This window comes from Ornithorhynchus anatinus, chromosome 10, assembly GCF_004115215.2.
Source record: "Ornithorhynchus anatinus isolate Pmale09 chromosome 10, mOrnAna1.pri.v4, whole genome shotgun sequence".
NCBI classification, from domain to species: domain Eukaryota; kingdom Metazoa; phylum Chordata; class Mammalia; order Monotremata; family Ornithorhynchidae; genus Ornithorhynchus; species Ornithorhynchus anatinus.
In genome coordinates this window covers 54322147-54336623 of record NC_041737.1, presented here as the reverse complement: position 1 = coordinate 54336623, position 14477 = coordinate 54322147, and the positions used below count along the sequence as shown (strand labels likewise).

Below are 14477 nucleotides of genomic sequence, written 5' to 3'. Positions count from 1 at the left end.
CCCCTTTGAATACCACGGACCACCTCTCTCCCCACTTTCAAAAAGCTCCTAAAATCCCATCTCCTCCGAGAGGCCTTCCCAGACTAAGCCACCATTTCCCCTACTCCCTCTCCATTCTACATCACCCTTGCATTTGGATTCGAACTTGGATCCCCACCCTCGGCCCCACAAGGACTCAAGTCCCTTTCTGTAATTTCTTTAAGGTCCGTCTACCCCTGTTGATGCTAAGCTCACTGTGGGCAGACAACTACCAATTCTGTTGCCTTGTCCCCTTCCAAGCATTTAGTGCAGTGCTCTGTGCCCAATAAATACCACTGATTGACTGACTGACCCCAACCTGGCTAAGCATGAGCTTGTCAGGGTAGGGGAGGCAACCTGAGCTTTATAGATAGTCCAAGTCTCTCCTGCTCAGAGATGTCTCCAGGGTGTGGATAAACAGACTCCGCCATCTCCGCCGTCCATCCGGCCTCTCCCATCCCTGCTTGTGTGGGAACTTTTCTTCTCCCTCAGCTCTAATCACGATCTCTCTTGCTGCAGCTAGAGCTGTGAGGACACCAAGCAGTTCTACCCCCTCCTGTGGCTCGGCCACTCTGACCCCCGGCTCTTCTACGCAAGCAGAGCGAGGTTGTTGCCCCGGATGGGATTCCCCAGGCCCACCCGGCCCCTGCCCCGGCAGCTAGCAGACAGGACCCTGGCCCCTCGCTCGGGTCGTAGTGCCTGCAGTGGTGGGTGGGCGAGATGATGAGCAGGCAGAAGAGGCAGAGGCCTAAGAGGCCTACTTGGGGGTGGGAGAGTGCGGCCCCCGGAGGACCAGATCTCTTTTTCCGCCCCGTCCCCTCCCCCGAGTTAATTTTAAATCCTCTCAGCTCCGGTGTTAGTCATTCGCCATCACCCACCTACACGGTCAGGAGCAGGAGCTGCCGTGGGGCTCGCTGGCTGCCGAGGCGAGAGGTGTCCTCACAACTCCACCCGCCCCCCCGGGATTTTTCGCGAGCCCTCCCCCACCCCCCAACCCGTTGCTAAGGGAGGGATCTGCTGTTCCCCAGAACTGGCTGCACGGCCGGCCTCGGGGCAAGGCCCATTTTCCGGAATGAGGAGAGGGGGGTCTAGCCGGCTTTAAAATAATAATGACGATTATGGTATTTAAGTGCTATGTGCCAGGCCCTGTTCTAAGCGCTGGGATGGATCCAAGCGAATCGCGACGGACCCAGTCCCTGCCCCAAGTTAGGCTCGCAATCTCCATCCCCATTTTCCAGATGAGGTAACTGAGGCCCAGAGAAGTGAAGTGACTTGCCCAAGGTCACCCAGCAGGTGAGTGGCAGAGCTGGGATGGATTAGAACCCACGACCTTCTGACTCCCAGGCCCGGGCTCTAGCCACTGTGCCATGCTGCTTGGGCGGGCCCTTCGAAGACGGTCAGCAGCTGAGCGGGGCGAGGGGATGGGAGAGGCGGGTCTTCCCTTTCCCCGCCCCAAGCCCCCTCCCCACGCCCCAGCCAAACTCGGTGGCCCAGATCCCCCCACCCGTCCCCCAGGCAGGGCAGCTGTGCAAACAGGGGGGGGCGGGCGGAGGCTCAGGAAACGTCAACAGCCCCCGGCCCAGCCAACGCTCTGCCAAAGAGGGGGAGGGGGGCTCGGTTACACAGCGCCTGGGGGAGGGTCACGTGCACATAACCAGCCGGGGGGGCTATTTACAGCCCCCCACCCCCCCCGCCCACATACACACAACACACAGAGAGATGCAAAAAACCCCAAAAGGTTTATCTCGTTTGCTCCAAAGCGCAATAATTTGGGAAGAAGTGGTACAGTCCTTTCTCACCGCCCTCTAGGCCCTGTGTCCTCCACACACATCGAAGGGGGGTGGGGGGTGGGATGGGGTGGTGTGTCGTCGTCCCCCCCCCCCCGAGGGTCCGGTGTTTGGGGGGAGGGGCTGACAGGGGGACGGGGGTGGGGTGGTGGGGGTCAGGAAGCTGGTTCCCCCAGCCCAAGGCACTGCACTCCGGCCCCCGCAGCCCTGAATGAATAAATAAATAAATAAGGGTCCCGGCCGCCCCCCCCCCCCCCCGGCTACAGCTGACTCTCCTCCTCCTCCAGGGAGCGGTTGAGTCCCGGGATGAACTTGAGCAGGCGGCGACGGAAGCTCTTGTACTTGGGCTTGCGGAGGCCCGGGCCGCCGCCGTGGCCCGGTTCCCGCGGCTCCAGCCACAGCTGGACGCCGGCGCCGGGCCCCCCGCCCAGCCCCCCGCCCGGGCCCCCGCACTTGAGGCTGGCACTGCGGGTGAGGTGCGGGAGTCGGGCGGGGCCGGGGTCCCGGGGCCGGGCCGGGGGCGGCGGGGGCGGCGGGGGCGGGGGCGGCTTGGGGTCGGGGAGCTCGGCCGCCCCGAAGAAGCAGGTGTGATAGACGGCCTCGTCGGCGTCGGCGGCCCCGGGGCGCGCGGGGCGGGCGCTGGGCTGGCCGGGGGCACCGCCCGGGGCGATGGAAGCGAGCATGGGGCCGAAGGGCAGAGAGCGTGGGAGCAGGCCGGCGCCATACAGGCAGGACCGCACCGACTCCAGGGTGTCGTAGATGCTCGGGTCCTTCACCACCAGGCCTGACCACACGGAGAGACGCGGAGGTGGGGGGCGGTTGGCATGGGCGGGGATGGGGAGAGATGGAGGTTGCCGGGGGCGGGGAGAGAGACAGGGCCTGCCATGGAAGGGGAAGAGGGGGCTGGCATAGTCAAGGGTGGGGCGAGAGACAGGGGCCGGCATGGGCGGGGAGGGAGAGACGGGGGCTGGCATGGGTGGGGAGGGTTGGGGGCTGCCGTGGGCAAGGGTGGGGAGAGAGACGGGGCTGGCGTGGGCGGGGGCGGAGAGGGACGGGGGCCGCCATGGGCAAGGGTGGGGAGAGAGACAGGGGCTGCCATAGGCGAAGGCGGGGAGAGGCGGACAGATGGTTGGCATAGGCACGCCTACCTCTCAGTGCTTTGTGGCTTTGTGGGAGAGGGCAAGTGGACTCCCTCGCCCCACCCCCTCCCCTTTCATTCCTCCCCTGTGGGCTGGGGGAGGGGGAGGAGAGGAGGCTCTGGCACCCCTGGTTGCGTCTGGGGGAGCCCCGCAGGGGTGAGAGACGGCCCAGCCCCCCGGCCCCCTCCCCTACTCACCATGTACCAATCGCTGCTCCTGGACCATGAGCGAGCGGTATTCTCCCCACTTCTCGTACAAGGTTTGCTGCGAAGGAGAGGGGCTGGGTTAGGCGGCGCCGGAGTGGGGGGCTCAGGGTGGCAGAGGGGCTGGGGTGGGGGGTGAGCCCCGTTACATCCAGGATGGAGGCGGGAGCTCCCGGCCCGCCCTCCTACCTTCAAGTACTGCAGGCGGGCTTCCAGCTCTGCCTTCCGTATGGCGGTGCCGTATACAGTCTCCAGCCTGGGGGCGGGAGGGGCGGGTGAACGAGAGCCGGGCTGAGCCCCCTCCCCTCTCCCCACCCCACTCCGGGCGGTTGTCTCCCCACCCCCACCCCCCGACGCCCCACCTCGGGGCCTCGGCTTTCACCACCTTCCGCGCCAGGCCTACTTGGCGCCAGGCCTACCTTAACACGTTGCCCGAGGCCTTGATGATCTCCACAATCTCTCGGTGCCGGATTCCGCTCACATTGAGTCCATTCACACTGGCGATGGTGTCTCCTACACGGACACCGTGCCCTCAGCCTTGGGGACCTGAGGGCCGGGACCCCCGCCTCCCCCCAGCCCCCCCAACTCCCTTTTCTCCCACTCCCTGTGGCGGGAGGAGAGGGAAGAGAAGGGCCGACCCATGGCGGGGACCGTCGGCCTTTGCCAGAGGGGACTGTGGAGGCGCGGGCCCAGGCCGGGCCGGGCCCGAGGCCCCCTCGCTCCAGAGGCTTCTGGTATTTGTTAAGTGCTTACTATGTGCCAGGCCCTGTTCTAAGTGCTGGGGTGGATACAAGTTAATTGGGTTGGACACAGTTTTGCCTTCAGTGATTGGGGTGGGGGGGGGGCCCTGGGATCTCTCCCCCCACCACTGCCCAGCCCAGACCCCGCCCTCACCGGGTGTGAGCCCCGCCAGCTGGGCCGGACTGGCCTCGTGCACGCGACACACGAAGGTGACCATCTCCACACAACGCTCCTCCCGGTGATGGAGCCCGTAGGTCTGCAGGGCAACAGCGACCGTCATCCCCGCCCCGTCACCAGCCCTGGGGCCCTCAAGCTCCACTCCACCCCTCTCCCCCCAAGGGGTAGCTGAGCCCCGTGGGGTTGCTTGGACACGGGTCCCTCTCCGCCCCCACAGTGAGGGACCCTGTGCCCTCCCCGGCTTCCCCCTCCACGGCTGACCTGGATCTCAAAGCCGAAGGCCTCATTCTCCTCCTTCTCCAGAGTGAGCAGCTTCCTGTGGGAACAAAGTGTGGGGGGGGTCTAGCCACCTGGAACCCCCTCCCCTCCCCTCTTGGTTACCCACAACTGTGATAGTTAAGTGCGGTGTGCCAGGCCCTGTACTAAGCGCCGGAGTAGACACGAGACAATCCGGTTGGACACAGTCCCCGTCCCACATGGGGCTCGCAGTCTTAATCCCCGTTTACAGATGAGGAAGTTGAGGCACAGAGAAGTAACTTGTCCAAAGGTCACAGCAGACCAGTGGCAGAGTCGGTATTAGAAGCCAGGTCCTCTGATTCCCAGGCCCGTGCTCCATCCACGAGGCCAAAGGGAACAGGAAAGATGTGGGCCGGGAGAGCGCGCTGAGAGTGAACCCGGGCACCTCTCTACTCTGGGCTTCCAGCTGCCCTGGACCCACTAGCGCTTCGGGCTCCAGTCAGTCCGTCACCCAGGTGACCCAGGCGGCCACGGCAGGGGGACCTGGGGCCTGGCAGGACCCAAAACCGCTGATGATAATGTCGATGTGTGAATTTCCCCCCCTGAATTTCCCCCCCTCCCCCGACCGGGGGCTTTCCCCCCCTCCTGCCCAGGAGATGACTACGCTAGCAAAGGCGGAGAGTCCCTGGGTATGACAGCGGCAGCAGAAGGAGGAGGAGGAGGAAGAGGAAGAGGAGGAGGGTCCGGGGGGAGAAGGTGAAGAAAGGATGAGATGGGGGGAGGAGGAATGGGGTAGGGGGAGAAGATGAAGGAAGGATCGGGTAAGAGGGAGAAGGAGGGATGGGGTGGGGGAGAGGGAGGAGGAGGGATGGGGTGGGGGAGGAGGAAGAGGGATGGGGTGGGGGAGAGAGAGGAGGAGGAGGGATGGGGTGGGGGAGAGGGAGGAAGAGGGATGGGGTCGGAGGGTGGGGGGAGAGAGAGGAGGAAGTTCCAAAGAAGCGGCAGCTGGGGACACCGACCCACTCTGACCCCTGGAACCCGACACCCCAGTCTTTCCCCCTCCCATCCCCAACCCAGAGGGCCGGGGGGGAGGAGGATGAAGAAGGCTGGGGGACGGGATGGGTCACCCTGCATGAACCCCCCCACCCCCGCCCCCGCCTCCCCTCCCCCCGGGGCTCCTCCTCCTCCTCCTCCCCTGGGCAGGCGCGGCTCTCACCGGTGCTGCTCTGGGGACGGGCTGAGGCTCCTCCAGCGGGGTCCAGACCTCTGGGGAGGATGTGACCACATCAGACGGACAGGACAGGACAGCACAGGACGGGGCGTCAGCGTGGGATCCCCAACAGCCCCCCCCCTCCCCCAGATCCGCCTGCGCCCTGGCTCCTCCCCACATCTTTGTCCCCAGACAGGCCGGGCCACCCCGGGGGAACCCCCTCCCCTCTTGGCCTCCTTCCTGTGGCCCCTCACCCTCCTCCCGACCAGGGCAGGCCCCAGACCCCTCGTAGAAATTGGACCACTAAGATTCAGGGCGACGGCTCTCCCTCCCCTCTCCAGAACATCTGTTCTCATCCCAACGCTACATCTGCCTCGCCCAGATGTGTCCCCCCACCCCCGCCCCCTCTCCCCCAGATGTCTTCCCCCCGGCCCCCCGCACCTCCCTGCTGATGTAAATTCTGTGTGTGTGTGTTTGCAAGAACGTGTCTGCCAACTTTGTTGTACTGTACTCCCCAAGAGCTCAGTACAGTGCTCTGCACACAGTAGGTGCTCGAGAGGATCGACTTTTGGGGGGCGGGGGGGGGCTTTATGATGGGCAATTCCGGATTCGGACCTCCGGGCTCCCGACAACCCGGGCGGAGTTCCAGCCGCGGGGTCCAGCCGCTTCCAACCCAGATGTAGTCCGCCCAGCTGTTGGCGGCTCCACTAGCATATTTAAAAATTGTTTTTTTCCTCCTTTTGGGGGAAAAAAAAAGTCTCTAAACTATGCCCCGTCTCCTGGCGGGATGGACACCGAAGGGGCTCTGGGGAGAGTTCAGGGGCGGGGCGGGGGTCGGGGGGGGGGAGTTTACGGGGTTTCCAAGAGCTGCCCCCTCCCTCGGCGTCCTGGGCCTCAGTGTCCCCCTCCTTCTCCCGGCCCCCTTCTCCGGGATGGGATGGTCCTGCCCCATCAGCCGGAGACCCCCCGTGCTCCCCACCCGGCGAGGCCGCCCCCGGACCGGGCGGACCCCGTACTTTGGGGGGTGGGGGGCCGAGAGGGCCCCTTTGTCTCGCTCCCAATCTCATTTTCATAAAATGCAAATTCCCAACAAGCCACTCATTGTCCTGTGGGGGGGGGGGGGGGAGGAAGCCCCCCCCCCCCCCGCCCTCCTTGCCCACAATCCAGACCCCCTCCTTCCCCCGACAAACTCGGTGCCCTGTCCGGGGGCTGCCAAGGGGCTGTAGGAGGGGAAAGGCGAGGAGGGGCCTGGGGGGGAAGGGGAGGGGAGGGGACGGGGGCGGGGGCGGGGGCGGGCGCGGCCCGTATCCTTCCTGCCCGGGGTTGAGCTCCCCCCTCCAGGAGCCACGGGGGCTGCCCGTCCGGGAACAGCTCTCCTCCCTCCCCCTTCCTCTCGACCCTCAACACCCGGGCATCCGGGCCCTCCACTTCTCCCCCTCCTCGGCCACCGAAGGGACGAGGAAACAGGACACCCCCCGAAATAACCCCTCTGCCTTGGAGGGGAGCCCCCCACCCCCTCCACCCCACCCAAGAGGACTCCTCCACCCTCTCAGCTCCGGCCGAGGAGAAGGGGCAGGGGCTGGGTTGGGGGGGCAATCCCTGACCCCCCCCCCCAGCGGTGTGGCTGGATCCCCCCTCCGGGAGGGGCAGCGGGGCAACATTCGCACCCCTCACCTTAGGGAAACAACGGGATCAGGATGTGGTGGGGGGGAGGGAGGCGGAGCCCGGGGGTGGGGGAGAGGGAGAAGGACCAGATGGGAAGAGGGGGAAGAGGAGGAGGAAGAGAAAGGGTGGAAAGGGCCAGGAGAAGGGGAGGCGGAGAGGGGGCGGCGGGTGAGCGGGGGAAGGCCGGGGGCGCCGAGGGGAGGGAGAGAGAGGGGGACGGGGAGGGGGAAAGCCCACCTTGCGGCGGGGCAGTGTCCCCCCGGACACAGCCAGGGCCCGGTAGAGCTCTGCCGGGTGGCAGTCATCCAGGGACGCGTACAGCTCTTCCGTGGGGGCCGGAGGATCCGGGGCCGCCCCCGGCTCCGGCTCCGGCTCCGGCTCCGCCGTCGGGGGGCTGGGGGGGCCCGGAGGGTCCGGCCCGGACGCCGCCTCCTCCTTCTGCTGCAGTTTTCGGAGGCGGCGGAGAGTCATGGCTCCAGGGGAGGGCTGAGCTGGGCTCCGGGCTTCGCTCAGTGGGGTGCGGGGTGCGGGGTCCGGGCTCCGGGGTCCGGGGTGCGGGGTCCGGGCCGGTCCTGGGTCGGCGGGCCGGGCAGCGGGGGCCGCGCCGCGCTCGCTCCGCTAGGGGCCGCCCGCCGCGCCGCCGCCCTATATAAGCGAGCGGGCGGGGGGTGGAGGGGGAGGAGGGGCAGCCCACGGAGAGGACACGCCCCCTGGCGACAACACCACCCAGACCACGCCCCCTAGCGACAACACCAACCGGGCCACGCCCCCTAGCGACAACACCACTCAGACCACGCCCCCTAGCGACAACACCTTCTAGACCGCGTCCCCTAACGACACCGAGGCTAAACCACGCCCCCTAGCGACACCCCCACCAGACCACGCCCCCTAACTACACAACTACTAAACCACGCCCCCTAGCGACAAGCCGCGAGGCTCAGAGGAACTAATAATAATGTTGGTATTTGTTAAGCACTTACTATGTGCAGAGCGCCGTTCTAAGCGCTGGGGTAGGTACGGGGTCATCGGGTTGGCCCACGTGAGGCTCACAGTTGGGAGTCAGAGGTCATGGGTTCGAATCCCACCTCTGCCACTTGTCAGGACTGCGGGGCAGTCACTTCACTTCTCCGTGCCTCAAGTGACCTCATCTGTAAAATGGGGATGAAGGCTGTGAGCCTCACGTGGGACAACCTGATGACCCTGTATCTACCCCAGTGCTTAGAGCAGTGCTCTGCACATAGTAAGCGCTTAACAAATACTAACATTATTAACAAATACCAACATTATTACTCCTACTGACAGCTCACCTCCTCCAAGAGACTTTACCAGACTGAGCTTCCCCTCTTCCCTCTGCTGCCTCTCTGCCCCCCCGCTTCACCCCCCTTCAGTTAAGCCCCCTTTCCCCCCTTTCCTTCTGCTCCTCCCCCTCTCCCTTCCCCTGCCCTCAGCACAGTGCTCATTTGTCTATATTTTTATTACCCTATTTATCTTGTGAATGAGGCGTACCTCCCCTTGATTCTATTTATTGCGATTAAGTTGTCTTGTTTTTGTCCGTCTTTCTCCCCGATTAGACTGTAAGCTCGTCAATGGGCAGGGATGGTCTCCATCTGTTGCCGAATTGTACATTCCAAGCGCTTAGTCCAGTGCTCTGCACATAGTAAGCGCTCAATAAATACTATTGAATGAATGAATGACTATACCAAGGTCCTTAACTAGAGTTAAAAACGACGTCCCCAACCACAGTGAGACTAAACCACGCCCCCATCGACAGTGCGAGTAAACCACGCCCTCTGACTACCCCACGACTACACCACGCCCCCTAGCGACGCCCCGCCCGGACCCCACCCCTAACTCCCCCAGGCCGAGGCGGGAGCGGGGGCCCAGCTCCCCCCCGCCCAGGGAAAGCCCCGGCTGTTGGGGTCGCAGAAGGTGGAAGCCGTTGGGGGACGGGGAGGAGGGACGAGAGGAGGGAAGGGTCCTGCTAAGGAGGGCGAATGTGGGTAATAATAATTTTGGTATTTGTTAAGTGCTTACGATGTGCCAAGCACTGTTCTGAGCGCTGGAGGAGATACAAGGTCATCAGGTTGTCCCATGTGGGGCTCACAGTCTTCATCCCCATTTTACAGATGAGAGAACTGAGGCCCAGAGAAGTGAAGTGGCTTGCCTAAAGTCCCGCAGCTAAGTGGCGGAGCCAGGATTAGAACCCACCATCTCTGATTCCCAAGCCCGGGCTTTTGCCACTGTGCCACGTTGGTGGGGGGGGGGGATGTGAGGGGGTGGGGAGGGTCCGGTTGTAGGAGTGGGGGGCCTGTGTGAGGGTCCGGCTGTGTGGGGGGCGGGTGCGATCGGGGACCCGGACCCAGGAAAACCCCTGAGGAAAGGTGGGGTCACTTGTGTCTCTGTATGTGTGTCTGTGTCTGTGTGTCTTTGTGTGTGTGTGTGTGTGTGTGTTTTGGAGAGACCCCCGGGGTCCCCCCTCCCCCACAACTAGGAGGGCGCAGGCTGGAAGGCCGAACGCCCGCTCTCTGGTGACCAGTGTCCGGTGTCCGAGCCCCAGGGCCGCCCCCAGCCGCTCTGTCCCCAGGATCGAGGGACCCCCGACCCTCACGGTGGGAGAGCGGCCGGGGGCACGGAAGACCTCCACGGCCCAGGGAGAGGGAAGAAGAGGGGGCCACCCGTGGCCCGGCGGGGAGCCGCTCGGGGATGTTGGACACAGAGTCAGAGCTTAACGGAGGACACCAGAAAAGAAATTGTCCCGCAGCTGCCGTGGGTGGGGTCCCCTCCACCCCCTCACCCCCCCCCCCAACCCCAGAGCCCTGCCGAGGCGAGAATCTCAGCCCCGCACCCCACGCCCAGCCGGGCCTCCCCGGGCACAGATGGTGGCGAGGGTCCAGAGGAAAGGGACAGATATAACTCGGCCTGCCCCCGGCCCGGGGGTCACGGCCCTGACCGGACCCTTCCCTCTCGGAGGACAATCTGGACACCCGCAGGCCGGGGAGGTGAAGCAGCGTGGTTCAGTGGAAAGAGCCCGGGCTTGGGAGTCAGAGGTCATGGGTTTCAATCCCGGCTCAGCCACTTGTCAGCTGTGCGACTTGGGCCAAGTCACTTCACTTCTCTATGCCTGTTACCTCATCTGTAAAATGGGGATTAAGACTGTAAACCCCACGTGGGACAACCTCATCACCTTGTCCGTTTAGACTGTGAGCCTGTTACTGGGCAGGGATTGTCTCTGTTGCTGAATTGTATATTCCAATAATGATAATAATAATAATGATAATAATGTTGCTATTTGTTAAGCGCTTACTATGTGCCAAGCACTGTTCTGAGCATTGGGGTGGATACAGGATATTCAGGATGTCACATATGAGGGTCACAGTCTGAATCCCCTTTTTACAGGTGAGGTAGCTGAGGCACTGAGAAGTTGAGTGACTTGCCCAAAGTCACACAGCTGACAGGAGGTGGAGTCAGGATTAGAACCCATGACCTCTGACTCCTAAGCCCAGGCTCTTTCCTCTGAGCCACGCTGCTTCTCTAATAATAATAATGGCATTTGTTAAGCGCTTACTATGTGCAAAGCACTGTTCTAAGCGCTGGGGGGATACAAGGTGATCAGATTGCCCCACGTGGGGCTCACAGTCTTCATCCCCATTTTCCAGATGAGGTCACTGAGGCCCAGAGGAGTGAAGTGACTCGCCCAAAGTCACACAGCTGACAAGCGGCAGAGCCGGGATGAGAACCCACGACCTCTGACTCCCAAGCCTGGGCTCTTGCCACTGAGTCACGCTGCTTCGCTTAGTACAGCGCTGTGCACATGGTAAGCGCTCAATAAATACTACTGAATGAATGAGGACAAGGCAGGGAAGAGGAGGGGAGGGGGGTTCCAGGTCCCGCGATCTCTGATCTCAAGCGATGCGCAGAGAGGAAGTCAAAGTGAGAAGTGCAGAGGCCCCCGGGGGGCCGAGGTGGGCGAGGGTCGGGCCGGGCCGCCCTTTGGGGGGTTCCCAGGCCAGGTCAGTCCAGGCCAGGCTGGGACTCGGTGGCTCTCCCCCGCTCGTCTGGGCCGGTCCTCCTCCGTGCCGCCTCCCCGGCCTTCCATCCGTCTGATGATGATGATAATAATAATAATATTGGTATCTGTTATGCGCTTACTCTGTACAGAGCACTGTTCTAAGCGCTGGGGTAGATACAGGGTCATCGGGAAGCAGCGTGGCTCAGTGGAAAAGAGCCTGGGCTTCGGAGTCAGAGGTCATGAGTTCGACTCCCGGCTCTGCCACTTGTCAGCTGTGTGACTGTGGGCAAGTCACTTCACTTCTCTGTGCCTCAGTTCCTTCATCTGTAAAATGGGGATTAACTGTGAGCCTCACGTGGGACAACCTGATTACCCTGTATCTCCCTCAGCGCTTAGAACAGTGCTCGGCACGTAGTAAGCGCTTAACAAATACCAACATTATTATTATTATCAGGTTGTCCCACATGAGGCTCCCCGTTAATCCCCATTTTCCAAATGAGGTCACTGAGGCCCAGAGACGTGAAGTGACTTGCCCACAGTCACACAGCTGACGAGTGGCAGAGCCGGGATAAGAACCCCTGACTGATGGACCGCGCCCCGCTCTGTCGGCCATCTGGCCACCCGCCTCCCAAGTGACCTGCGGGGGTCCCTCCCCGCCCCTAGCCCGGGACCCCACTGAGGTCTGCGCCCCCTCCTCACGGACAGATGGCCGGCTGTGTGCGTGTGTGTGTGTGGGGGGGGTGTATAATAATAATAATAATAATAATGTTGGTATTTGTTAAGCGCTTACTATGTGCCGAGCACTGTTCTAAGCGCTGGGGTAGACATAGGGGAATCAGGTTGTCCCACGTGGGGCTCACAGTCTTAATCCCCATTTTACAGATGAGGGAACTGAGGCACCGAGAAGTTAAGTGACTTGCCCAAAGTCACACAGCTGGCAAGTGGGGTATTGGGGGGCGGGGGGTGGGCAGCTGTGAGAATCCCGTCTGGCGATTCCCGGACTGAACCTGTCGGGAAAACTAAGCCCCCCGCCCCTCCTGGCCCCTCCGGGCCCCTCCAGCGCCACAGGTAAATGAGCAGCCGGCGGGGAGGTGAGGGGACAGGATGGAGAGGGCAGGGGTGAGGGACGGGGCGGGGCAGGAGGGCTGTTCTCGGAAATGAGAACTCGTCCCCGACCCAGATGGGGGTCCCGAGGACCCGCTGCCTCCGGGAACAGGCGAGGGAGGGAGGGAGGGAGGGAGGGGGCTGCTGCTCGTCTGTCCCGCCCCCCACCACCCCGCAGGTTCAGACTCAGAGGCCGACTCAAACTCAAACTCTGTGGCCGACTTGTTCATTCCAAGCGCTTAGTACAGTGTTCCGCACATAGTAAGCGCTCAATAAATACTATTGAATGAATGAATGAACTCAGGACAGCAGCCCGGGGCTCGGTTCGGCTAAACTCAGCAAACCCTCCCCACACCCCCCGCTCCTCCCACCCCGCCTCCCCTATCTACTTCCTGCACCCCGACCACAGGACGGGCCGGTCTGAGGACCCGTGGAAGGGTCCCCACCCCCCTTTTACTCTCCGGCCCCACTGCCTAGCGGGAAAGTCTCAACTAAATCCTTTCTGCTGCAGGGCAGTTTGCCCAGCGGGATCTACCCCCGGCGGGATTGGCGGGGCGGGGAGAAGCCACCCCCTGGGGCCCCAGACGTGATTCGGGACGGGGGTGAGGGGTCCGGACGGCGGGGACCCAGGCTTCACAGAAACAGGAAGTGAGAGCGCTTAGCATCCATCTGCTGGCAGGTAGAGAAGGAGAGGTTTGAACCATTGACCCTGTTCCTCCTCCTCCTCGTCTTTTTGTTAGGGGCTTACTGTGCCCAACACTATACTGAACGCTGCGATGGCTACAAGATAATCAGATCCCAGTGGGGGTTCAGATTTTAAGGAGGAGAGAGTACAGGCGCTGAATCTCCATTTTGCAGACGAGAGAACTGAAGCATAGAGAAGTCAATGATGTGGCGGAGCGGGGATTAGAATCCAAGGCCCTCAGGCTTCCAAGCCGGGGCTCTTTCTACGAGGCCTTACTGCTTCTTACCCCTGCGGGGATGAGGATGAGGATGCTCCCCTTCATCAGGGTTCAAGTTTCTATATCTGGCAGGGGTCGGCTCTGCGCTGGCTTGACCAGACCCTTGGTGGGTAAGGGACATGTGGGAGTGGGGGAGACACCCTCTCCCCGCCATGGGTCCAGTACTGACCCAGGCAGGACTCTTAACTGGCGCTCTCAGTTTCTATCCGGGGAAGCAGCGTGGCTCAGTGGAAAGAGCCTGGGCTTCGGAGTCAGAGGTCATGGGTTCGACTCCCGGCTCTGCCACTTGTCAGCTGTGTGACTGTGGGCAAGTCACAACTTCTCTGTGCCTCACTTACCTCATCTGTAAAATGGGGATTAACTGTGAGTCTCACGTGGGACAACCTGATGACCCTGTACCTCCCCCAGCGCTTAGAACAGTGTTCTGCACATAGTAAGCGCTTAACAGATAGCAATATTATTATCTGTTGTATCAATAAATACGATTGAATGAATGAATGTTCGCGGCCAAAGCGTCGTGGGGCGGCAGCTCCCTCTGCTGGACGTACACGTGCACTGCGGGCCTAAGCATTCCTCCTCCTCTCCAAGTCTTTTCCAGAAAAAAGGTGACATTTGTGAAGCGCTTACTATGTACCAGGCACTGTACTGGGCGCTGGGGTGGATACCAGCAAATCGGCTTGGACACGGTCCCTGTCCCACCATTTGAGGCCACCCCATCCATCCCCCTGCTCGTAGTAATAGTAATAATAAGTATGGTATTTGTGAAGCGCTTACTATGTGCCAGGCCTTGTACTAAGCGCTGGGGTGGATACCGGCAAATCGGGTTGGAAACGGTCCCTGTCCCATGTGGGGCTCACAGTCTCCATCCCTATTTTACAGACGAAGGAACTGAGGCCCAGAGAAGTGAAGTGACTCGCCCGAGGTCGCAGGGCGGACAAGTGGCGGAGCCGGAATTAGAATCCACGACCTTCTGACTCCCAGGCCTGTGCTCTATCCACTATGCTTCTGCTAGGACGCCATATCAGTAGTGGTGCTAGTAATAATAATCGGTCATATTTGCTAAGTGCTTACTAGGAGTGAAGCACTAAGCATAGATCAATTAATAAATCAATAGTACTCAGAGAGACCTTCCTGTGCACAGAGCACTGTACTAAGCACTTGGGAGAGGGCAATACAAAGAGTTGGTAGACATATTTCCTAGCCACAAGGAGTTTACCAGTTTAGA

At 61.9% G+C, this 14477-nt stretch overlaps 1 protein-coding gene across 1 annotated transcript; it reads right to left on the bottom strand.

The window, feature by feature from the left end:
- Positions 1–1920: 1920 nt before the first annotated feature.
- TAMALIN (trafficking regulator and scaffold protein tamalin) lies at positions 1921–7741 on the bottom strand. The gene is made up of 8 exons (XM_029073743.2): positions 7415–7741; positions 5519–5568; positions 4327–4381; positions 4042–4144; positions 3567–3660; positions 3337–3403; positions 3142–3208; positions 1921–2589 (listed from the first exon to the last, which is right to left on the bottom strand). Exons 1-8 carry the CDS (start codon positions 7646–7648, stop codon positions 2066–2068), a joined length of 1194 nt encoding a protein of 397 aa, XP_028929576.1. The 5' UTR covers positions 7649–7741; the 3' UTR covers positions 1921–2065.
- Between the last annotated feature and the right edge of the window lie 6736 nt (positions 7742–14477).

Bases quoted from the DNA above. Each gene is read 5' to 3' on its own strand.
- TAMALIN (XM_029073743.2), bottom strand. From the start codon at position 7,648: ATGACTCTCCGCCGCCTCCGAAAACTGCAGCAGAAGGAGGAGGCGGCG. The intron at 4,145-4,326 runs GTCAGCCGTGGA...GTTGCCCTGCAG, and splicing joins CCTTCGGCTTTGAGATCCAG to ACCTACGGGCTCCATCACCG. The intron at 3,661-4,041 runs GTGAGGGCGGGG...GTGTCCGTGTAG, and splicing joins GCTGGCGGGGCTCACACCCG to GAGACACCATCGCCAGTGTG.